We start from the raw sequence: 24,648 nt of genomic DNA on the forward strand, positions 1-24,648 counted from the left end.
ACATATATCTTTCCCAGATTCTCTTCCCTTATAGGGTATTACAAAATACTAGGTATAGTTCCCTGTATTCTTTCTTTTTTTAATGTTGAGGGACAAAAACAATTGTGGCGTTATTGCGGGTGTGATTACCATTGATCTTGTGGAGAAGATCTCATTTTCTCAATTAAGGTCATTATTTTTGCTGAGGCTCTGGGGGTTGCGGGACTGGGGACCCAGCCTGAGGGAGTTTTGGCTGACCCCGGGGAACTAGTTAAAACTTACACAGCAACCCAGAGGAGAAAGTACCTATTAACCATTAAGCTGCATGTGGATGTATGCAAGACACTGCTTAGACTTGTGGAGCTGAAGAGGATCTCAGGGGGTTGAAGAGCCATCTCCTGCCCCAAGCTCTCTCTCAGGAGCTCTTAATTCTGTGAGATCTTCCCTTCCCCATTTTTCCCACAAAGTCAAAGTTCAGCCCCAGAAATTCAGGAAGGTCTGGGCTTCAGGGTACATGGATTTCCTAGACTTAGGTGTTTTTTCATGATCTCGAGGGTGGAGGCCACTGTAGTTCTAGTTTCCTGGGTCTAGACCAGTGTGTTAAGTTGCTCAGTCATGTCTGACTTTTTGCGACCCCATGGACTGTAGCCCACCAGGCTTCTCTGTCCATGAGATTCTCCAGGCAAGAATCCTGGAGTGGGTTGTCATTCCCTTCTCCAGGGGATCTTCTCTATGCAGGGATCGAACCGGGGTCTCCTGCACTGCAGGCGGCTTCTTTACCTTCTGACACAGCAGGGAAGCCTCTTCCTGGATCTAACCTAGTGTTTTCCGCTGCAACTTGAGACCAGTTTCATCTTCTGATCTTTGTGGTGTTGACTGACAGTCATGGAATCCCATTTCTCTCTTTCATATTATTCTTCAGTTCTTTTTCTCTTTCCTTGACTCGCCTCATGTCCTTCCATCCACACACATTCCAGATAATGCAACCAACCTATTTCTATTTTCACCTGTATAAAAAAATGTTGTTTTGAGAAAGGTGATGAAGAAAGCCTGCTTCCTGCCTTCCAGTCTGGAGCAGAGGACCTCCCACAGCTCTCCACTCAAAGTGGTAACTTACAAGGCACTTTTCCTTCAGTCTCATCTTTTTTCCATCTCGGTATCTTTTGGGCAGCTTTTTTTGTTTCGATTTTATTGTCTTTTCAGAGTAGGGTGGAAATGGAGGTGGTGAACTCACTCACTTTCTCTATCTTCCCTGATTCATGTGGCCAAATGCTGATTTGTATTCTACACCAGACACTGTGTATTGTTATTTAATTCTCACGACAATCCTGTGAGGTAGGGACTGTCTTTGTTTTATAGATGAGAAAACCTAGACTCTGGGAGGTCAGAGTCACACCACTTGAGAGTGCTGAAGCCAAGAGTCTGACTCGGAGAGCGGTCAGGGCAGGCAGCTGAGGTAGAAAAGACATTGCACTCGGGGTCAGAGGCTTGGGTTTGGATCCTGGCTCCACCACTGATTAACGGGACCTTGGCATGTCACGCCTATTGCTGTGTCTCAGCCTCAGCCTTCTCAAGTGCAAAGAATTAATCATGATGCCTGGTTCACTAGGCAGATAACGGGATTTGAGTAAGGTTATTACTTAACCCAGGGCTGGACTCCGCATTGCTCGGGCAATGTCGACTGCAGCAGGGCAGCATGCTGAGAGGCTGCCCTGCAGCGGGCTCCCAGCCACCCCGCCTCCTGGTGCCCAGGCCCTGTGTCTGCATTTCCCACATCAGGCCCTTGCTACATGGGGCTCACAACTGGGCAGATGCCTTTCCTCCGAGTGAGTGAGGGAGGGAGAGTGTGAGCAAGATCACTGTCACAGGCTTTCTGTAACCTTGACATGTTAGAGCCAAAATTAAGGACTCAACTTCTTTTTTTTTTCCATTTATTTTTATTAGTTGGAGGCTAATTACTTTACATCATTACAGTAGTTTTTGTCATACATTGAAATGAATTAGCCATGGATTTACATGTATTCCCCATCCCGGTCCCCCCTCCCACCTCCCTCTCCACCCGATCCCTCTGGGTCTTCCCAGTGCACCAGGCCCGAGCACTTGTCTCATGCATCCAACCTGGGCTGGTGATCTGTTTCACCCTAGATAATATACATGTTTCGATGCTGTTCTCTTGAAACATCCCACCCTCGCCTTCTCCCAGAAAGGACTCAACTTCTAACTGTGCACAGCAAAAGTAATCAGCTGTCACTTTCGAGATTCGATTACAAAAAGCCTCAGACTTCCATCTGTCCACTCTCTCACCCTCTCCATCACTGCCTGACTCAGTCACTCAGAGGGGAGGTAGCTCCCGTGGAGTGAGCTGGCATCGATGGAGAGGAACTGGTGTCCCCAGCCAGTGGGCGCCTGACACTTGCCAGCAGCCCAGGAGTGAGCTGGGAGCAGCCTCTCTCCAAGAACAGCCCTGGGACAAGGGGAGCCTGGGTGCCACCTTGACTGCAGTTTTGTGAGAGCCACAGACACCGAGCTAAGTCACGCTCAGGTTTCTGACTCAGAAACCATGAGCTAGAAAACGCTTCTTGTTTTAAGTTCCTAAGTTCTGAGATGACTCAGCATGGGAGGCTGGGAGGGGTGTGGCTTTTCTGGGAGAAGCAGCAGAGACTTCTCAGAGAAGGTGTGTCTGTGCTTGGTTCGGAAGGGCGGACGGGACACACACCTGAGAAGTGGAGCAAGGTTCCCAGACGGGGGAAGAGCAGGCAGGCGTGTCCCGGGAGTGGGAATCTGCGTTGGCAGAAACCACCTGACCTCCCCGTGGGCCTAGACGGAAGCGCCCACCGGAGGCGTCGGGTGAGCTCAGCTCTGCTCTCGACTGAACGACCTTGGGAGAGCTAAACGAGCTTTTCTAGGCCTCAGTTTCCTCCTCTGGGGACTGCAGTTCGAACAAGAAGAAGATCTTCAAGGCGCCTTCCTTCTACCATGTCGTCACCCATACAGCTCAGAGGGGACCATGTATAATGTGGCTATTTGGAGACTGACCACACGGGGGCGATGTGATGTCATTTGAACAGCTTCCACATTTAAACTGCCACTCGAGAAAAAAATCTGCCTTTTGGGGTCCATTGATGGGACTCTATAAAGTCTCCTTTCTGTTTTTTATTGGTAACTTTTTAAAATTGGAAATTGCAGACGTGCTCACTATCATAAATCTGAAAATAACCTAAGTGTTCTATTCACAGCCTTTCTATGACCTATGTTTGAAAAATGTGTACTGACAATCAGAAACACTCATTTGTTGACTAAAAAATTAAACTATTGATAAAAAGAAACATTTCCAAAGGCATAAGTAGGCATAAATGCTTGAAAATAAATCAGATACTTAATACCAAAATACATTAAAACAAATTCCATATTTTTCTTTTAATGTTTCATATATGGTTTTTATTATTGTGTCATCAGTGGGTCAAAAACACACTTAAAAAAAATCACAAGCAAAAGTTATGTAAATTATGCACTCCAGGTGCATTTCATCCAAAGCGTATCATTGCTAATACTTTGGTGTATGTCTACCTTAACTATCTCTCTATTTATTTACCTGAATATGTATTTTATATGGACAATTTGCTGTTTTTTACTTTGTTTTTTATCAGGTAATAATACATTGTGAATATTTTTCCATGTCAATAAATCAACTTTTGAAAACAAAAGTTTTCTATTAGAATAGTTTTAGGTTGACAGAAAAATACAAAGATAATTGACAGAAAAATTGCAAAGTTTTAGATTGAGAGAAAAATTGCAATCTCATACACCCCACTTCTGGTTTCCAGTATTAGTAGCATCTTAAATTAGTATGATACACTTGTCATAGTTGGTAAACTAACTGTGATACATTATTATTACCTAAGATCCATGTTTTATTTATCTGTCTCTAGTTTCTGCCTAATATCCTTTTGTCTCTTCCAGGGTACCACAGTGCACTCAGCTAGTATGTCCCCTTGGTTTCTCAGAGGCCCCTTGCTTTGGATGACCTCAGAGGGTTTGGATGACCTTGACAGCTTTGAGGAGCACTGGTGAGATATTTTGTAGCCTGTTCCTGTATTGAAATTTTCTGATGAGGAGACTGGAATTATCGGTTTTCGGAGGAAAGCCAAGAGGTGATGTGCCTTTCACATCACATCATATCAAAGGTGCACACTGTCACCTGATTTCCACTACTGATGTTGGCCTTTATCATGGAGTGGTGTTTTTCAGGCTACTCTGTAAAGTTACTGTTTTTACTGCTTCTTTCCAGAAAGCTCTATGTACAGCCCACACTTAAAGATATGCTTCCCTTCTTTGAGGGTGGACTATCTACTTAAGTTGTTTGAATTTTTTTTTTTTTTAAATATATTTTGGTCTCACTGCATGGCACTGGGACCTTAGTTCCCCTATCAGGGATCGAGTTTTCAGCATTGCAAGGCAGGCTCTTAGCCCTGGGACCACCAAGGAAGTCTTGAACTTTTTTAAAAAAATAAATAATTATCTTTTATTTTTTTTTTTTTTACAAAAATTATTTTTAATTTTTTTTGGCTGTCCTGGTGTGGTTTGCTCAGCTTTCTCTAGTTGCGGTGACAGGGGCTACTCTTTTTGGTCTGAGGGCTTCTCTTTGCAGTGGCCTGTCTTGTTGAGGCGCACAGGCTCTCGGCACGTGGGCTTCAGGAGCTGGGGTACACTCAGGCTCAGTATTTGTGGGGCCAGGCTTAGCTGCTCCACAGCACGTGGGATCTTCCCAGACCAGGGATTGAACCTATGTCCCCTGCATTGGCAGGCGATTCTTATCTTCTATGCCACTAGGGAAACCCTGAATTTTTAATAAATAAACATATTGCAACCTAAAATAGAAAAAAACCAAATAAACAAGACTGCCTCGGATTAGGAGGATTTCATAGAGCTCTGCTGTGCTGTGCTGAGTCCCTCAGTCGTGTCTGAGTCTTTGTGACCCTATGGACTGCAGCCCACCAGGCTCCTGTGTCCATGGGGATTCTCCGGCAAGAAGACTAGAGTGGGTTGCCATTGCCTTTTCCAGGGGATCTTCCTGACCGAGGCATTGAACTGGGGTCTCCTGCCTTGCAGGGGGATTCTTCACCAGCTGAGCTATCACTGAGAGAATCAGTTCTTAGGCTGATGAGAAGTCCGGGGTCCTGGAGGAAGAGAAGGGGTCTGGGGCTCTTGAGGAGGAAAGGGCGGAAAACTTCTGCATTCCTCAGTCTTAGTCGCATACAATGTTTTTTTTTTCTTCTTCTTTAAGCCTAGAGTTAAAGGTTACACAACAAAACAACTCAGTTTACACTCTCTACTAAGGGTTATCTAACAACAGTGTGTCCTGCTGGAGGACATGTTTCTCTTTCTTGAGAACCTTCTGACTAATCCTGTTAGCTTAAAATGTATATTGTGGGAGTGGGTCTGGTAAGACCTTTACAAACTTGAGACATTCTCCTGATTTACTGTAATAACCAATTGAAAAACTATATAGCTCCCTTGCTAAGACTAGCAAGAGGGGCGCTCTCCATCCCCCTTCTGAGGTCTGTCAGAAGCGTTCTCTGTCCCTTTTTATACTTTAATAAAACTCTGCTACACAAAAGCTCTTGAGTGATCAAGTCTGGTCCCTGGTCCTGAAGCTAAATCTTCTTTGGAGATCACCAATCCGACATTGTTCATTGTAAGCTATCACCATGGAGTGGGAGATCACAACCCAGTCCAGTATTCTTGCCTGGAAAATACCCTGGAGAGAGAAGGCTGGACGTCCATAGTCCATGGAGGTATAAAAGTCAGTCACGACTGAATAACTGAGCACACACACACACACACACACACACACACACACACACACACACACACACAACTCTCAACAGGAGATGAACCAGTGGCAAAGAAAGCTTCTTTCTTGGTTGTGTGATACATGTCTTTCCAAGGACTGGAATTTCTCTCTGGTCCTTATTCTTTGAGCCGTTAGGGTTTGAGGCATCCTCTCTGGTCACTGTGTTACCTCCCTCCCCCACTGTTGGTGACATAATTTATTCTAGCTGAGATCTGTTTCCTCTTTCTAACATCTTCCTCAGTACCTGGGGAGCAAGTTGATGCCTGGGGTGGGTTGGGAAGTTCATCCAGAAGTCAGACCTGTTTCTATTTTAGCAGTTTCCTTTCTTTGAGGATTAGCACAGTCTTACAAAAGGATTTTGAGAAAGTGCTGTCCTGGTTTCTAGGCACTGGAAAGAAGAAGCTTGGGGACTCACTGTGGGCGTGGGCAGAGGGCAGCCCCTGGGGCAGTGAGCTGGGCAGCTCAGCAGGTGGACCCTGGTGGGGAGCTGGAACACGAGATTTCTGAACCCGGCTTCGTTCAGGCCTGGCTGAGGGGCCCTGGACACAACCCAGACTCTGGCCTTGTGGCATCAGGCCTGGCTGAGGGGCCCTGGACACAACCCAGACTCTTTGGCCTTGTGGCATCAGGCCTGGCTGAGGGGCCCTGGACACAACCCAGACTCTTTGGCCTTGTGGCATCAGGCCTGGCTGAGGGGCCCTGGACACAACCCAGACTCTTTGGCCTTGTGGCATCTGTTTTGTCCTTGGGGTGTGGACTCCAGCCCCCAGGCCCGACTGCAGGGAATTAGAGGCTGAGCCGCTGCTTCCTTGTTCCCCACCATCAGACAGAACCCTCTCCCCCTCTTCAGCTTCCGCTGATAGTTTCCATCCCCACCTCTCCTCTGGGAATCAGGCTCTGGGGGACTGAGCTTCCCTCCTGGGCATCAGGGAGGGCCGACCTGGGGCCGTGGGGACTCGGGAGCAGGTAAAAGCCCCACCTGCCTTCTCTCTGAAGCCTTGCTCCTGCGCCTTCTCTTTCTCTCTCCAGCTCTTGCTCTCACTCCAGTCCTGCCTCCTGCTGGATCCATTTTTCTCCCGGTATCCTTCTGCCAGCTTCATTCATTCTGCCTGTGCACCCTGCTTCCTGCCCGTATCCTCCAGAACTTGGTGAGAGGGGCCAATCCTCTGTGTCTCTCCAGTTCCAGCCTCGAGGAGGGACCGCCCCAGCTCCCCTGGTTTCTGTCCCTCTGAGGGGCGACGCCAGCGCCCAGGTGCTGACAGGCCCACTCCTGCCCCGGGAGGGTCTTGTGGACCTACCGGCATGCCTTCCGTTCTGCGGCCTGAGCCTCCGTCGCTGCCAGGCTGCCCCCTCGGCTCCCCCTTCCAGTCTGGCCTTGGGGCCATGAGAGGGGGCAATGGCACAGCAGTGACTGAGCTTGTTTTGCTGGGGTTCTCAGGCTACCGTTCCCTTCGGGGCCCTCTGTTCTGGGGGGTGCTTCTGGTCTACCTGGTCACTCTGCTGGGCAACTCGCTGATCATCCTCCTCACCCTGGCGGACGCTGCCCTGCACTCGCCCATGTACTTCTTCCTGCGCCACTTCTCCGGGCTGGAGATGCTCTACACCACGACCGTGGTCCCCAGGATGCTGGCCGACCTCCTCTCCTCCTGCCCCACCATCCCACCAGCCAGCTGCTTTACCCAGCTGTCTCTCTTCTCCCTGTTTGGCATTGCGGAGTGTGGCCTGCTCACTGCCATGGCCTATGACCGCTATGCTGCCATCTGCCAGCTGCTGCATTATACCACCCTGATGAGCCCGGGAGCCTGTGTGTGCCTGCTGGGCGCCAGCTACCTCGTGAGCATCATCACCAGCACCACTTACTGCGCCCTCATCTGCACGTTGCCCTTCCACGGTGCCAACACCATCCACCACTTCCTGTGTGACATCCTTCCCGTGCTGAGCCTGGCCAGCGCCAGCACCTTTTGGGGTGAAGTGGCCAATCTTGCCGTCACCATAGCCTTTATCCTAACACCCTTCTCACTGATCATAGTGTCCTATGCCTGTATTCTTGTCACCATCCTTGGCGTCGCGACATCCCAGGGACGTCGGAAAGTCTTCTCTACCTGTTCCTCCCACCTGCTTGTGGTCACGCTCTTTTTTGGGACGGGGATCGTTGCCTACATGAGGCTGGGGACAGGCTCCTCCCAGGCCAGGGACCAGATCCTTGCCCTCTTCTATGCGGTTGTCACTCCAATGTTCAACCCTTTCGTCTACACTCTGAGGAACGAGGAGGTCACAGGGGCAATGAGGCGGCTTGTGAAGAAATACCTCTGGAGGCCTTGACCCCCTCTCGTTGTTGGAGGGCCTGATTCTTGGAGACTTTCACGTGAGAAAGAAGCCCTGGCCCCGAGCGGTGTGTCGGGGCCCCTAGCCTGCCCAGCTCGAGGGCACTGCTGCTCAGAGCTCGCCCCCTGCAGCCTGCTCTTTGGGCCCTGATCTGGCCTGTTTTGGGTGCGAAGCTGGAGAGACACGCCCTGGGCGGAGGCTGAGGCGTGAAGGTGACTGCCCGACTCGTCCACGTTTGAGCTTCTGTTCTTTCCTGAGGCTTAGGGCTCTTCCTGGGGCTGCGCTTTCTGGAGACGGTGCTTCCTTCCTCCCAGACTCCTCACTGCAAACCCTTTTCTTTCTTGTCTGTTGCCTCTGTTTCCACATGAACGCCTTTACTCCAGGTGGGAGGTCTGACTTGGGTGGAAACAGGGCAGAGAATAGTTTTAATTTTTTTGTTATAACAAAGAAAGCTGATCGCCGAAGAAATGATGCTTTTGAACTGTGGTGTTGGAGAGGACTCTTGAGAGTCCCTTGGACAGCAAGGAGATCCAACCAGTCCATCCTAAAGGAAATCAGCCCTGAATATTCACTGGAAGGACTGATGTTGAAGCTGAAACTCCAATACTTTGGCCACGTGATGCGAAGACCTGACTCATTTGGAAAGACTCTGATGCTGGAAAATTGAAGGCGAGAGGAGGAAGGGATGACAGAGGATGAGATGGTTGGATGGCATCATTGACTCGATGGACATGAGTTTGAGTGAACTCCGGGAGTTAGTGATGGACAGGGAGGCCTGGTGTGCTGCGGTCCATGGGGTTGCTAAGAGCTGGACACTACTGAGCGACTGAACTGAAATGAACTGAACTGATTGCTGAATAGGTGTCATTATACTTGTGTATTTTTATGTTCTTCTGATCATAAACTTCTAGAAATAGAATTGTTGAGTCAAAATATAGGCACATTTTTTTGAGTTTTCAAAACTTATTGCCAAATAAGAGAGTTTTCGTTGTTTTATGGTCCAGTTGAGAGCAGTCGAGTTTCCAGGGCAAGGAAATGGACTAAGAGTCAGGATGCGGCTAAATGATACACATGATTCTCACATACTCCAAATCTGGTTACCTGTATTTTTAACATCTTAAATTAGTATGATACATTTGTCAGAATTAGTGAACAAATACTGATACTTTATTATTACCTAAGATGGACACCTTATTCAGATTTCTTTAGTTTTTGCCTGATGTACTTTTATCTCTTCCAAGATTCCACAGTACGTTTAGCTGTTTTGTCTGAGTCTCTGAGAGGCTCCTTGTCTTGGATGACAGTTGCATCCAATCGATTCTGAGCTTGCCGTTCAAGAGTCGCTCATTGTCCAGTGGTCAGGTGTTCAGTATTCACTTTTGTGTATAAGGAGCTTGAAAACTATTTTGCATTAAGATAATTATTTGCTCCAAAGGGCAAGCCTTGGTTCTCAAAGCCTGGGTTTAGTTCTCAGATGTGGGTTTGCCTCTTGGACTTACCGCAGTTTCCAGTGGACTGCCATGGAGCTTCTTAGGGTCTGCTGAGTAGTTCAGAAGGTCCAACGGCAGAGCTGTGGCCTGCAGCAGCTAGAGAGCCTTTTCATGCTCTGACTGTAAGACATCTGCTAAATACTTTGAAGCAGAACATCCATCTGAACTATGTGTTGTCTCCCCAGTCCAAGATCCTCAGGAGGTCTTTTTCTTACTGTAAAGAGAAAAGGGTAAGGCAGATTGTCCTTAGTGTTTGAGATGTCTTGACGTTCCCATAGTGGCTTCCCTGGCGGCTCAGACAGTAAAGAATCTGCCTGCGATGTGAAAGACCCGGGTGCAGTCCCTGGGTTGGGAAGATCCCCTGGAGGAAGAAATGGCAACCCATCCCAGTATTCTTGCCTGGAGAAGCCCCATGGACAGAGGAGACTGGTGGGCTATGCTCCATGGAGCCACAAAGAATCGGACATGACCAAGTGACTAACCCTTGATGTCCTCAGACAGTCTTCACCGAGAGACACGTCTCTGCATTTGATGGGACTTATCTCCTGCTCTCTGATGTGAATGTATATCTACCATGCCTACCATTTGCTTCTTTCCAGGTGCTGTCAGCATAGTCTCATGAATATGATGGGGCATATGGTGTCCTATAGGATGGTGGGATGATCAAGATGCCTGGGGATTAAGTGATGGCACACCACTAGAGTTGGTGTAACTCCGAGGCAAGGCAAGAAAGGTGAATTTCTATCCCTGCCCAAAGAAAACACACTGAATCTGGATCAAAGCAGTGCCAGGGCAGTGATCCTAACCACTGTACTGCCAGACATCTCCCCTCCTTGTCTGTTCCCATCTTCCTACTTTCTCTAAACTCGAATTATCAGAAGGAGAACTAATTCTGTACAGAGTAAAAATATGGGCTCTAGTGTTGAAAGCTCAAGTGTGTTATTCTCTAGCTGTGTTACCTAGGGAAAATTGTTCAACATCTCTGAGTTTTGTTTCCTCATCTTGTGCAATTGGTATAACAACAGTGTCTACTTAGAGGAAGATACACTGTGAAGCTTAAACTTGGAGGTAGATTTACTGTGATGCTTAACATTCACTTGCATGGACTCCTTAAAAGGGCCAGAAAATTCTAGCAATTGTGTTTCTCTGGTCATATATTTTTACAAAAATTGCATAGTAATATATTTTAACTGCAATCTGTTGTAACTTCTTCTTTTTTAAAAATCTTTATTTATTTGGCTGTGCCCAGGCTTAGTTGCAGCATGTGGGATCTAGTTCCCTGACCAGAGATTGAACCCAGGTCCCCTGTGTTGGAAGCACAGAGTCTTAGCCATTGGATCACCAGGAAAGTTCCGTAACTTTTTTTTAAAAAATTTTATTTTATTTAATCTGTTGTGACTTCTCTCTCTCTCCTGTATGAGAGAGACACAGCCCAGTCTCTTCCTCAGCCCAGTTTCCCCTTGTGATACGTACTGTTGAAATGTCAATGGATAATTTTTGATCTAAGACAAAGTTGAGTTGGGGATAGATTGAGTTTGGTAAGATGAAAGTGTTTGCGTTTGTGTTGTTCACAGTTGCTTTTGAGTATACTTAAGTTATTGGTAGTTGTCCTGATGCAGGAATGGCTTCCAGGAATGTGCCTTCCATCCATAGTGTCATATCACTCAGCATTTCAACCCAGAGTGAAGTACCAGATGTTGTGTTATGATAAAAATGTGTCTGAATGTGCCTGGCACTGAAAATATATGGGAAATGGAGGAGGAAAAAGGTTAGACATATATGGATAAAGGAGTTAGAACATGGCAAAAAACGCTCAAGTCATCACAAGCATAATGTTATAAGCAGGATTTTATTTTCGTCCTCTAAGTGAAAAAAGTTCTCCTCTATCAGAAATGTGTTTGATAATGCAGGAACATGTATGGTTATAAACCCAACATTTATTAAAAAAGTAGGAATGGGAGATTTGATTCAATTAAAATATTTCATTTTAATTGAAATTTGAAGACATGTTTTGAGTGTTTAATGAAAAAGTATGAAATGAAACACTCTTCACTGACGTGAATGCACATGTTTGTAAAGGACATGGAAGAAAACCTAGATGAAAACAACAGTAATAAAATGTTTGTGTTCATGGATACGAACAAAGATGAAGGGTGGAATTATTCTTATATGAGAAGCAAATTATAGTAGAAATTTCAGATTGTACTAAAATAAAAAGTCATTCATTATAAGGAACAGATTTGGCATGAAATATAGGCTCTTGGGGGCTTCCCTTGTGGCTCAGCTGGTAAAGAATCTGCCTGCAATGCGGGAGACCTGGGTTCCATCCCTGGGTTGGGAAGATCCCCTGGAGAAGGGAACGGCTACCCACTCCAGTATTTGGCCTGGAGAATTCCATGGACTGTATAGTTCATGGGGTCGCAAAGAGTCGGACGTGACTGAGCGACTTTCGCTTTCACTTTCATAGGCTCTTGGGGGCGTCCCAGGTGGCCCTAGGGGTAAAGAACCCGCCTGCAAATGCAGGAGACGTAAGAGACACGGGTTAAATCCCTGGGTCGGGAGGACCCCCTGGAGGAGGGCATGGCAACCGGCTCCGGTATTCATGGGCTTCCCTGGTGGCTCAGGCAGTAAAGAATCTGCCTGCAATGACGGAGACCTGCGTATGATCTCTGGGTCGGAAACATCCCCTGGAGGAGGGCATGGTAACCCACTCCAGTATTCTTGCCTGGAGAATCCCAGGCACAGAGGAGCCTGGCAGGCTACAGTCCATGGTGTCGCAAAAAGTCAGACATGACTCAGCACGCACACATAGGTTCTCAGATTACTTGATAATCTGTCTCTAACAGATAAGATGTCCCAAACATTGCAGCAGCAATCTCTCCCATTCCACATGCACTTTTGCTTTTTAAAAAAAATTTTCTGTCACGATGTGTGGCATATTGGGATCCTAGTTCCCTGACCAGGTATGGGATCTATGTCCCCTGCAGTAGAAGTGGGGAGTCTTAACCACTGAACTACCAAATAATAATAATAAATCCCCATATGCACTTTAAAGATTATTTACTTGATTTATTTGGCTGGGCTGGGCCTCTATTGCAGCACATGGGATCTCCGATCTTCCTTGTTAGGATGTGGGATCTTTAGTTGTGACATGCAGACTCTTAGTTGCCACGTGATTCATGTGGGATCTATTTCCCAGATGAGGGATTGAACCCAGGCGTCCTTCATTGAGAGCTTGGGGTCTTGGCCACTGGAAGCACCAGAGAAGAAGCCGCTCACCACTCCACGCAGGGCAATGTGGCCTTGTAATTCTCCTGGATCGGAAGGTGGGCTCTACCTCCGACTCTTGAATGTGGGCCTGCCTTGGTGACCCTCTTGTGACCGGTGGTGGAAATGATGGTGTGTGACTTCCAGGGTTAGGACGACAGAAGCCTCACAGCTTTTGTCTTGGCTTTCGGTTTGGGATGTTTTCTCTTGGAATGCTCCTTCTTGGAAACCAGCAGCTATGCTGTGAGAAACCCAAGGCTCATAGAGAGGTCACGTGTAGGTGAATAAACCCAGTCATTGCTGGCACATGACAAGTGAACGAAGAACTGTTAGATGACGGTTCTCACTGCTCAAGCCCCTTCTAGCTACTGAAGCTCTTCTGGCTGATGACAGAGACACTGAGCAGCAGAGGACAGACATCCTGGGTGTGCTCTTTCTGAACTCCTAGACTACAGAGATTATGAGCAGAATAAACTGCATGTTGCTTTATGCCGCTAGATTTAGGGTGCTTTGTTAGGTGGCAACAGATCACTTCAATGCCACCCAGTTAGTGAGGAGGAGTAAGTCACAGAAACACATTGGGAAAAGATTTAGATTTCTTGCTGATTAAACATAAAACACTGACATCAAAGAAGAAAATGTTCAGTGTGCATGAAAGTATGATTGGATATGAAATTCTTTTTCATTATTAATGAGGATTTTCAAGATTACCCTTGTAAATAAAAGAAAAGAAAGAGCTAGTAAATATAAATATATATTTAAGTATAATTTCAACTATTGCAAAATTTTGAGTGACTTTGAAAAAGGTTTTACATTTTTTTATCATCCACTTCTGTGAGCAGTTTTTATTTAATCCCGCATTGCAGAGCAGATTCTTTACCAGCTGGGCCACAAGGGAAGCCCAGGAATACTGGAGTGGGTAGCCTATCCCTTCTCCAGGGGATCTTCCTGACCCAGGAATTGAACCAGCGTCTCCTACGTTGCAGGTGGGTTCTTTACCAACTGAGCTATCAGTTCAGTTCAGTTCAGTTCAGTTGCTCAGTTGTGTCCGACTCTTTGAGACCCCATGAGATATCAGGGAAGCCCATTTAATAGTCTACTGCTATGAAAACCTTGAGGGCAAACTGGCTAATGTGTGAGGTTCAAAGATGAAGGACTTCCCTGGTGGTCCAGTGCTGGGGATATGAGTTTGATTCCTCATCTGGGAAGATCACAGATGCTGCAGGGCACCTGGAGGGCTCTGCCACCTGCATGCCTGCTCCCTGCAGCCAGTTCCTGCCTGTCCTGCCGCCCACTGTGGATGAGGGACTTGTGGAGGAGGCGGGCTTCCCATGTGACCACAGAACGCAGTGCACAGCCCACGGTGTGGCCCTCGGGGTGGAAGGGTGGGGAGTTCAAGGGGCTTCCCGAGAGTCCAGCCGTCCACAGCGGTCCTGGCTCTTCTGTCTCTTCCCTGTGATGTGCCCTCTTGTGGTATCTAGGTGCCTTCACAGAGGGTGTGCTAACAATGCACGTATGATCAGTGTGCATGAAAAGTATGATTGGATATGAAATTCTTTTTCATTATCAACGAGGATTTTCAAGATTACCCTGTAAATAAAAGAAAAGAAAGAGATAATAAATATAAATATATAATTAGGTATAATTTCAACTATTGCAAAATTTTGAATGACTTTGAAAAAGGTTTTACATTTTTTTATCATCCACTTCTGTGAGCAGTTTTCACTTATCATGAACATAGTTATTTTAAGAAATTAGTACTCTAAAGGCTTGATCAAGAAATGAACTATAGTTTAATTAAAAATAAATAAAACATTTTGATCAGGAGGTGTTTAGTCATTTTTCAAGCACAAAACCTAATATAAAAATTATGTTCACAGAAGCAAGCTCCTTATAAACATTTAAATATTTTATTTGGAAGCCTTATGTAAAATCTGTATTAAAAACTTCTATATTATTATATATTTTATTTTCCCAATAATTATATAGTAAAAAGAAGGTGCATTGAATTTTTTTTCCATCAAGTCCTTTCTGTGTGTGTGCTAAATGCTTCAGTCCTGTCCGACTCTGTGCGACCCTATGCACTGCAGCCCACTGCAACCCACAGCCGAGCTCCTCTGTCCATGGATTCTCCAGGCAAGAATATGGGAGTGGGTTGCCATGCCCGCCTCCAAGGGCAAGTCCTTTCTAGATGCCTCCAAATCCCCTTCAGTTTGCCCTGAAATATGAGTACTTTGTATGTGTGCCATGATGTGAAGAAGGTTGGAAACACTACATTAAGTCACTTATTCCAGGAAGCCTTCCAGAAACACCTCCAAAGAGTAAATCAATCTTTCAGTTCAGTTCAGTTCAGTTCAGTCGCTCAGTCGTGTCCGACTCTTTGTAACCCCATGAATCGCAGCACACCAGGCCTCCCTGTCCATCACCAACTCTTGGAGTTTACTCAAACTCATGTCCATCGAGTCGGTGATGCCATCCAGCCATCTCATTCTCTGTCGGCCCCCTCTCCTCCTGCTCCCAATCCCTCCCAGCATCAGGGTCTTTTCCAATGAGTCAACTCTTCGCATGAGGTGTCCAAAGTACTGGAGTTTTAGCTTCAGCATCAGTCCCTCAACCAGGAGTAACTCCCAAACATGATCTGGTCCGTCGAGGAAACCATTGATGTTGTCGAGGGACCAGATGCCACTTCTACAGCAGGAACTTGCTTCTTCAGCTGCAGACTTCTTTGCTGTTGTCAGAGAGAGGGGCTGCTCTCTGCCTTTTGCAGGCACTGGAGCCTCGGTCAAAGTTAGGCAATGGTGCCTCCAGCTGGTGGAAACGGGTCATGTGCCTGGGTTGGGGGTTAAGAACTATTCTCAGCTCTCAGGAGATAGGTTTTCTCCCCACCAGACTTCTAAAGTGAAGAATTCTTCTAACAATGAAGGAGGGTCCAATGCTGGACGGCCACAGTGACTGTTAAGTGTCCACTTTCCAATTCCCATCCAGTGTGGCCTCAGAGCTTCATATGGTCTGAGTTGCCGGAGAAGGAGGTCCGGGATCAAGCTGGTGGCACAGGTTGGGGGACGAACAGGGGACACTGGGGAGATGCTCTTGACAGTTGGACATGTTATCACCAGTTAAGGATGATGTCAGAAATCAAGGATGGGGAAAGGCAGGGAGGAACATTCATGTGGAATACTTCAAGGGGATAACAGTTCCCTCTCTTCTAAAAGGCATCCAAGACATAAGATTGCAGTATGTTTCTGGGAGAAAGGAGATGAAGGCAAGGTAAACTCCATGACCTCTAGGTGTGTCACTTAGTTGGATGTCACCTTCATAGACATGTGCCTTCATGACTGACATGGACCTCTGATGACTGGTGTAGCCATGACAATCACCTTGCTCAGGGATCCAGAACAAGCTAGAAGATGTTCAGTATTCTTCCCCATAGTCAACATTTTGCCTTGCTCTAATAACTCATTCTTTGAGAGTGAGTCTGGGGTGTGGGAGAGGAGGTAAGTTTGAGATTTCTCTGTTTTAATGTCGACCCTTTCTGCCAGGAAGCCTAATCCCTTTGAGATGCTGCATGGGGCTTTTCAGGTGGTGCAGTGATAAAGAACCTATCTGCCAATTCAGGAGACACAAGAGACGTGAATTTATTCCTTGGGTTGGGAAGATCTCCTGGAGGAGGAAATGGCAACCCACTCTAGTATTCTTGACTGGAAAATTCCACGAACAGATGAGCCTGGCAGGCTACAGTCCATGGGGTTGCAAAGAGTTGGACATGACTGAGTGTGATCGCACACACACACACACACACACACTCATGGTTTCCGGTCGGCTGGGTTTTAAACTAGCATCTGGGGGCTGGGAGGAGCAGCAGTGAGTGAGTGAGCAGACAACCCCTGAGTCTTTTCAGGGCGAGGGGACCTGCCTCTTCACCACATGCCACAGGGCTTTTGTCACCTCCTTGTTCCGAGGGTGTAGATGATGGGGTTCAGCATGGGTGTGATGACCGTGTAGCACAGGCTGAGGATTCGGTCCATGGTGACAGAGGAGCCTGCCCGGGGCCGGATGTAGGTGATGCTGGCCGTTCCAAAGAAGAGGAAGACCACGAGCAGGTGGGAAGAACAAGTGGAGAAGACCTTTCGGTGGCTCAGGGTGGAGGCCCTTGCCAGGATGGCACTCAGGATGCGGGCATAAGAGGTGACAATCAGAGAGAAGGGGACCATGATGAAGACCACGGTGGCCATCATCACAGAGACCTGGCTCCTGTGCTTCCCAGCACTTGCCAATCTCAGTACTGGCAGAATGTCGCAGAGGAAGCGAGGGATGACTGGGCGGCTGGGGAAAGGCAGGGTGAAGATGAGGGAGGAATGGGTGGTGGCTGTGATGATGCCCATGAGCCAGGAGATGCCCACCATGGCTGCGCAGGCCCGCCAGCTCATGAGGGTGGAGCAGTGTAGGGGCTGGCAGATGGCAGCGCAGCGGTCACAGGCCGTGGCTGTGAGCAGGCAGCACTCTGAGATGCCCAGGACAATGAGACATCCATCTGGGCTGCACAGCCCCAGAAGGAGATGGCACGGGGGCGTGGGAAGGCCAGGTCAGCCAGTGTCCTGGGCACGACGTCAGTGGTGTAGAGCAGCTCCACCAGGGAGAGGTGGTGCAGGAAGAAGTACATGGGAGAGTGCAGGGTGGGGCTGGCCCGTGTGAGGAGGATGATCAGACAGTTACCCAGCAAGGCCACCAGGTAGGCCAGCAACACCCCCCAGAACAGGGGGCCTTGCAGGGCCCTGAGATCGGAGAATCCCAGGAGGAGGAATTCAGGCAGAGTCTGATTTTCTTTAGCCATAGGTTCAGGCTGGAGCCTGTGGCACAGCCAAGAAAGAGATGTTAATATAGAAACAATTGGCCTTTATGTAATTTAGTAAAGCACTTTTCATACAGTCCCTCTTGAATCAACTGGGAGAGTTAGGGTCTGCACTTTATGGATGATCCGTTGGCCATTACAGGAAGCATAAGAGACTCGGGTTCAATCCCTGGCTTGGGAAGATTCCCTGGAGGAGGGCACGGCAACCTGGCTCAGCATTCTTGTCTGGAGAATCCCAAGGACAGAGGAGTCTGGCAAGCTATGGTCCACAGGGTCGCAAAGAGTCAGACATGATTGAAGAGATTTAGCATGCACATGGGCCTCAGAGGGGTCAAATAATTTGTCGGAGGCTACATGGAGGGAGTGGCCGGCTGGGACTTGAATCTAGGTCTCCTGACCCCAGATTCCATGTATTTCCCACATTTCCCTGTGCTCTGGGTCCTGGGTGTGGGCCCTGACCCCAGGTGTGCCCTGGGTCTTTCTTCAGAGTAGGGTTGGATCAGTTGCTATGTCCTAGTTCTCTTTGTATTCCCTGGACTGAAACCCCAGCCTGAAAGAAACTATGCAGCCCCCCAGCAGTGGGCTCAGTCAGGGACTGCCCCAAGCCTATGTCTAGTGATCACCATGGTGGGCTGTGGATTTAGAGTGTCAGGCAATGATGTGACTGTGTGTGTGTGATGATACTGCCCCATTGGATCCTACTTTGGGATTCCGTAGGCTTCCCTGGTGCCTCAGCAGTAGAGTCAATTTGCAGTTCAGGAGACGTAGGTTCAATCCCTGGGGTGGGAAGATCTGCTGGAGAAGGAAATGGCAACCCACTCCAGTAGTTTTGCTTGAGAAACCCCCATGGACAGAGGAGCCTGGCGGGCTACAATCCATAGGGTCACAAGAGTCACACACTGCTTAGCAGCTAAACCGCCACCACCACCACCACCCACCAGCCTGGGATACTGTAGAATCTTTTTCATAGATTGTCAGCTTCTGGCACTTGCTTTGTGAGGGGAGTGGGGCAGCCACAGGCCACGTTGCATGTTGCACTTTACTCTCCTCTTAGCTGGGCCCTGTGTTCTTCCATCCCAGCTGTCCTTACTCTGTTCTCCAGGCCTCCATGCATTTCCATAGACAGTACCCCCTGCAGGAAATGTTTCTATTAAAATCCCGCTGATCCTTCAAGCTCAACTCAAGTTCTCCCTGCCTATGGCAGCTTCTCTGCTCCTCCTGATCAGAAATAGTTACCCATGGAATTTCAGGGTTAAAAATGACCTTAATACATGCATATGTATGGCTGAGTCCCTTTGTTGTCCTCCTGAAATGATCACAACACTGTCAATTGACTGTACTCCGATATAAAATAAAAAGTTAAAAAAAAGTGACCTTAAGGTTCATATTAGGGCTTCCTTCTTAGCTCAGCTGGTAAAGAATCCACCTGCCATGCAGGAGACCCTGGTTTGATTCCTGGGTCGGGCAGATCCACTGGAGAAGGGATAGGCTACTCACTCCAGTATTTTTGGGCTTCCCTTTTGGCTCACTTGGTAAAGAATCCGCCTGCAATGTGGGAGACCTGGGTTTGATCCCTGGGTTGGAAAGATCCCCTGGAGAAAGGAAAGGCTACCCACTCCAGGATTCTGGCCTGGAGAATTCCATGGACTGCATAGTCCATGGGGTTGCAAAGAGTTGGACACGGCTGAGCGACTTTCACTTTCAAGGGTCATATATTTCAGCATGACAATGCTCAGATGTTATCTACAACATCTTAGAAGGATGCTGTGTAGTGTCTCTGAGCATCTGCAGTCATGGGGAACTCACCATCTATTTAGGTAGCCCCCTTTAGCACTGGCCTCCTCTGCCTGTAGGACAAGGCTTCATTCATTGGTCTTGGCTAAATTCTCATATCTTGTAGAATGTCAAAGCCCTTTCGTACCAGACAGCCTTCAAATATTTGAAGAAAGGACCTTTGCTAGTGCTCTCGTGAGACATCACTTGTATCTCAGTTTCAGCACTTTGTAGAGAAGAGTCTCCACTGTAAGGCCCTGCAGGGTAAGTTGGGGAGTTCATAGGGGGCTGCCTGTTTTCACAATTGCTGATGTTTTCACATGAGCTGGGGAACCAGTGCTGGGTCCCCACCAGGCACTATGCTAAAAGACTTAATATTCATGAAACCTTGGATATTCACAATCATGCTATGACATAGAAACCTTTTTTTCTCCATTTTACAGATGAGCACATGAAAGCTCAGACAGTATCTTTCTCAAAGTCACACATCTAGTAACGGAGAGAGTTTGGGCTCAAATCCAAGAGTTTGGAGTTCTAACTCCAGCGCCTGTTCTCTTGGTCACTAAGTTATCAACTGTCTTAGAGGCTAATTTAATCACCAAAACAACTCGCATGGTATGCTTCACATGCCAAGTGTTCGGCTAAAGATTTATTAAATGAATGAATGCACTAATAAAGACGGGGGACTGATGGACAGAAAGGTTAAGGGATTTGCTTAAAGTTACGCAGTTAGTTGGACAAAGGCAGGGAACTGGCCCCAGGTCTTTGAGAAGTCAGGGTTCCCAAGACTTGCTGAGCTTGTATTACCCCTATTTACCCCACACGTGAAGATTAGCTAGTCATCTTCATCTTTAAGTAGGAGACTCTCTAAGTTCTGCCCATTGTTCAGACCCTTAACCTCCCCCCACCCTCATTTTGTCCACTCACTATAGTTTTGGCTTTAAGTCATTTATTGAGTCTGTGGCTGACACTTAGAGGTTGCTGCGTGCTGTGCAGTATCTCAGTTGACTTTATAATAACTCTAGTGAGTTATTATAACTCTGTTATTCTGTCACCGCAGATAAGGAACCAGAGCTCCAAGAACTTATATAACTTCTTCAAGATCACACCATAACAGAGTGGATGGTGGAACCAGAACTGTAACTTGGGACCTGAGCCTCCAACCACCATACCTACTCTATCTCCAGTGAGGTCAACAGCCTTACCCTATGCTTCTGGGAGATGAACTCCATCTAGTCAGTTTGGACAGGAGTATCTGAGTCCCTTTTCCTCATGACTGTGGTCAATAATCCTTCAGATGATCAATCCACTTAAATGATCTGTGGGCTAGATTGTGCTGTTTTTAGATTTTAAAAATAATATCTTCGCAACTAAAATATTTAAGAAATATTTGGGAAAGTCATCCATGATTTTCCCACCTTGGTTAAATTTCTTTCTTGTGTATTGCCCTCAAGTCTTTATCCTGCTGCAAACCCATCTTATATGCTTTTAATCATAGTGTATATACTAATTTGTCTTTTCCCTTTCCTTTTCAATGCTTCCGAGAGCCATTTTGCCATGAGATCACATAACATTCTGAGGGATCCTTTTAAAAGCTCTTGTAGTCGTCTGCTGAATTTCTCTACCAGCATTCAACAAATACCTCTCATATTCTGGCAACTCAAATCCTTCCATTTTGGGAGATAGTTTAGATAATGATGCAAATATTATATTCATGTATGTCTCTTGTTGGTTCTGTTAACTTACTCCCTTGGGAGAAATTTCTGGGAGTGGGATAAGAGTGTGGACATTTTCATGGGTCTTGCCATGTACTGTATAATTTTGGATTTCTTTTAACTGGACACAAGTGGCAGTCCCAACCTCCCGTCCTTCCCTGAGCAAAGCTGGAGCTCTCCTCCACCTGTCTGTCCTCACTAAGGCTGCCCCCAGATTCACACTCCCTCGCCGAGCTTCACTAAGGCCGCCCCCAGATTCACACTCCCTCGCCGAGCTTCACTAAGGCCGCCCCCCAGATTCACATCCCTCGCAGAGCTTCACTAAGGCCGCCCCCAGATTCACATCCCTCGCTGAGCTTCACTAAGGCCGCCCCCCAGATTCACACTCCCTTGCTGAGCTTCACTAAGGACGCCCCCCAGATTCACATCCCTCGCTGAGCTTCACTAAGGCCGCCCCCCCAGATTCACATCCCTCGCTGAGCTTCACTAAGGCTGCCCCCCAGATTCACACTCCCTTGCTGAGCTTCACTAAGGCCGCCCCCCAGATTCACTAAGGCCGCCCCCCCAGATTCACTAAGGCCGCCCCCCAGATTCACATGCCTCGCCGAGCTTCACTAAGGCCGCCCCCCGAGCTTCACTAAGGCCGCCCCCCAGATTCACTAAGGCCGCCCCCAGATTCACATCCCTCGCCGAGCTTCACTAAGGCCGCCCCCCAGATTCACTAAGGCCGCCCCCCCAGATTCACATCCCTCGCCGAGCTTCACTAAGGCCGCCCCCCAGATTCACTACGGCCGCCCCCCAGATTCACATCCCTCGCCGAGCTTCACTAAGGCCGCCCCCCAGATTCACTAAGGCCGCCGCCAGATTCACTACGGCCACCCCCCAGATTCACTACGGCCGCCCCCCAGATTCACACCCCTCGCTGAGCTTCACTACGGTCGCCCCCCCAGATTCACTACGGCCGCCCCCCAGATTCACTACGGCCGCCCCCCAGATTCACATCCCTCGCCGCTTCACTAAGGCCGCCCCCCAGATTCACTACGGCCGCCCCCCAGATTCACTACGGCCGCCCCCCAGATTCACATCCCTCGCCGAGCTTCGAGCATCTCTTTGGCCTTCCCTGGTGGCTCAGCTTGGTAAATAATCCGCTTGCAATGTGGGGCACCTGGGTTTGATCCCTGGGTTGGGAAGATCTGGAGAAGGGATGGTTACCCACTGCAGTATTCTGGCCTGGAGGGTTCCATGGACTGTATAGCCCATGGGGGTCACGCAGAGTTGGACACGACTGCCGGCCATGAGCATCTCTTTATTCCCAGTCCCCCAGTGACATTTTGCCCTGAGATACCATCTGTGAGGAGTGTCTCCTGCACCCTCCAGTCTCCCCGCTTCTCCCGTAGCTCCTGTCTTCCCCGCATCCACTCTGCCTTTGTTGGTCCCCTCTCCAGCGTCTCTTATCCCCATACATGCTGTCAGAGTTGGGACACTCATCAGAGACACACAAACCCTGAGCCCACAGTCATCGTTTTCAAAGTCTCCCACAGAGGAACAGAGAGGTCAAAGTGTCCTGGCTCATAGAGAGGGGCTGAGGTTCTTTTTAAGATAAAATTTATTTTAAATTGTGGCTTAAAATCTCACAACATGAAAATTTCCACCCTAACAATTTTTTTGTACACAGTTCCTTGGTGTTGTTAAATACTTTTACCTTGCTGTGCAACACATCTCCGGAACTTTTAATTTTGCAAACCTGAAGCTCTACGCCATAGCACTGACGTACATGCAGTATCACGTGTAGAATAGATGACTAGCGGGAAGCTGCTCTGGGACCCAGGGGGCCCAGTCTGGCGCTCTGTGGCTACCTAGAGAGGTGGAATGGAGCGGAGAGGGGGGCTCAGCGGGGAGGGGAGAGATGTACATATGTGCATAATTATGTGTAGTATGTGTATAATCATGGCTTATTCACACTGATGTATGGCAGAGACCACCACAATATTGTAAGCAATTATCCTCCAGTAAAAAATATAAAAAGAAATAGAAAAGACTCTATACCTGTGAAGCAACAACATCTCATTTCCCCATCCCCATAGCTCTTTTTAAGACAGATGCCCACCCCATCCCATGCCTCCATCACCCCTTCAATAAATCTTCATAAGACAGACAGATAGACACATAAATCTGTCAGTTAGTTGGTATATGGCTGGATCAACAGGTAAGTGTGGATAACTGGCTCGATGGGCAGATGACGAGCGATGAGCATGTGGCTGGCTGGCCGCACTGCTGGTCAGCTCAGAGAGCCCTGACTGCAGGGAGCAAGGCTCTTAAAGGGTGCACTGGAATAGGCAGCAGTTCCGAGGGGGAGATTTGTCATCTTGGAAGCTGGGCTTCTGGAGTCTACTGGGGGATTTGGGGAATGGGGAAAATGGGGGAGGAGAGCAGTCTTTTTAAAAAATATTTATTTATATTAGGCTGCGCTGGGTCTTAGCTGCAGTATGTGGGATCCAGTTCCCTGACCAGGGATCAAACCTGGGTCCCCTGCCCTGGGAGTGCAGAGTCTTAGCCACCGGGCCACCAGAGAAGTCCCGAGGGCAGTCTTTATCGGCAGGGAAATCTTGGGAAGCATAGTCAAACCGTTCGTCTTTTTCTTTCGGATTTTTTCTTTTTGCCTGAAGTACTAATGGGAGCTCTGCGTGGGGCAGTGTTTGTGCGTTTGTGTGTGCATGTTGTTTCTGTTGGGGAGCACAGGGAGGGGTGCAGGAGGATTCATCCAGGTTCACCTGTGGGCTCTGAGGTGAGGACCATCCCTTAGAACTTGAGAAGAATGTCCTAAGTTTTCATCAGACACTGACCATAGACAGTGTGGAGGCTATGAGTGTCCACCTGTTGTCATTTGTCATCGCACTGACCTGCACTCACTAGCCCCACCACTTAGCCACACACAACCCATCCTATCAGGCACACTACAAGCGTGCATGTCACATGATTGCAGTATGACCCGTCCCGCAGCACAGCTGCTCACAGCACACGTCCAAAGGTTTGCATATTCTGAATGCATGCCCTCGCCTGCTGTGTTATTTGCAGCTTTATCTGATAGAAACTGTCCAGGGTTTCCTGTTTCCTTCTCGTCCCTTCTCCCAGTTTGGCCAGGCTGGTGACCTCTAACACATATTTTTGCAAATGAGTAGTAGAGATCTGGGAAACCTCCCCTGGCCTCTTTGCTCCCTGACCAGGTACAGGTATCAGCTTCCAGCCCAGAGAGACAGCCCGCAAGGCCCTGAGCAAGTCCTGATCTATCCCCTGTTCCTCTTCATTTCCTGCCCCTGGGCAGGGTCTAATCTTATTAGGGAAAGGTCCAAGGCTGCCCGGCGCTCTGTGGGCCACTTACCTGGGGAGGTGGAAATG

The 24,648-nt window shown here is 48.0% G+C and overlaps 2 protein-coding genes across 2 annotated transcripts; one reads left to right on the forward strand and one right to left on the reverse strand.

The window, feature by feature from the left end:
* Nucleotides 1-7,216: 7,216 nt before the first annotated feature.
* Nucleotides 7,217-8,332, forward strand: LOC110147165 (olfactory receptor 10P22-like). The gene has a single exon (XM_020908486.2). It carries the CDS (start codon nt 7,217-7,219, stop codon nt 8,153-8,155), a length of 939 nt encoding a protein of 312 aa, XP_020764145.2. The 3' UTR covers nt 8,156-8,332.
* An 8,477-nt stretch (nt 8,333-16,809) lies between these two features.
* Nucleotides 16,810-17,746, reverse strand: LOC110147164 (olfactory receptor 10P1). The gene is given in 3 exon segments (XM_020908485.2): nt 16,810-16,874; nt 16,877-17,437; nt 17,440-17,746. Coding segments are annotated over 3 exon segments (933 nt in total).
* Between the last annotated feature and the right edge of the window lie 6,902 nt (nt 17,747-24,648).

Source organism: Odocoileus virginianus, chromosome 24, assembly GCF_023699985.2.
Source record: "Odocoileus virginianus isolate 20LAN1187 ecotype Illinois chromosome 24, Ovbor_1.2, whole genome shotgun sequence".
NCBI classification, from domain to species: domain Eukaryota; kingdom Metazoa; phylum Chordata; class Mammalia; order Artiodactyla; family Cervidae; genus Odocoileus; species Odocoileus virginianus.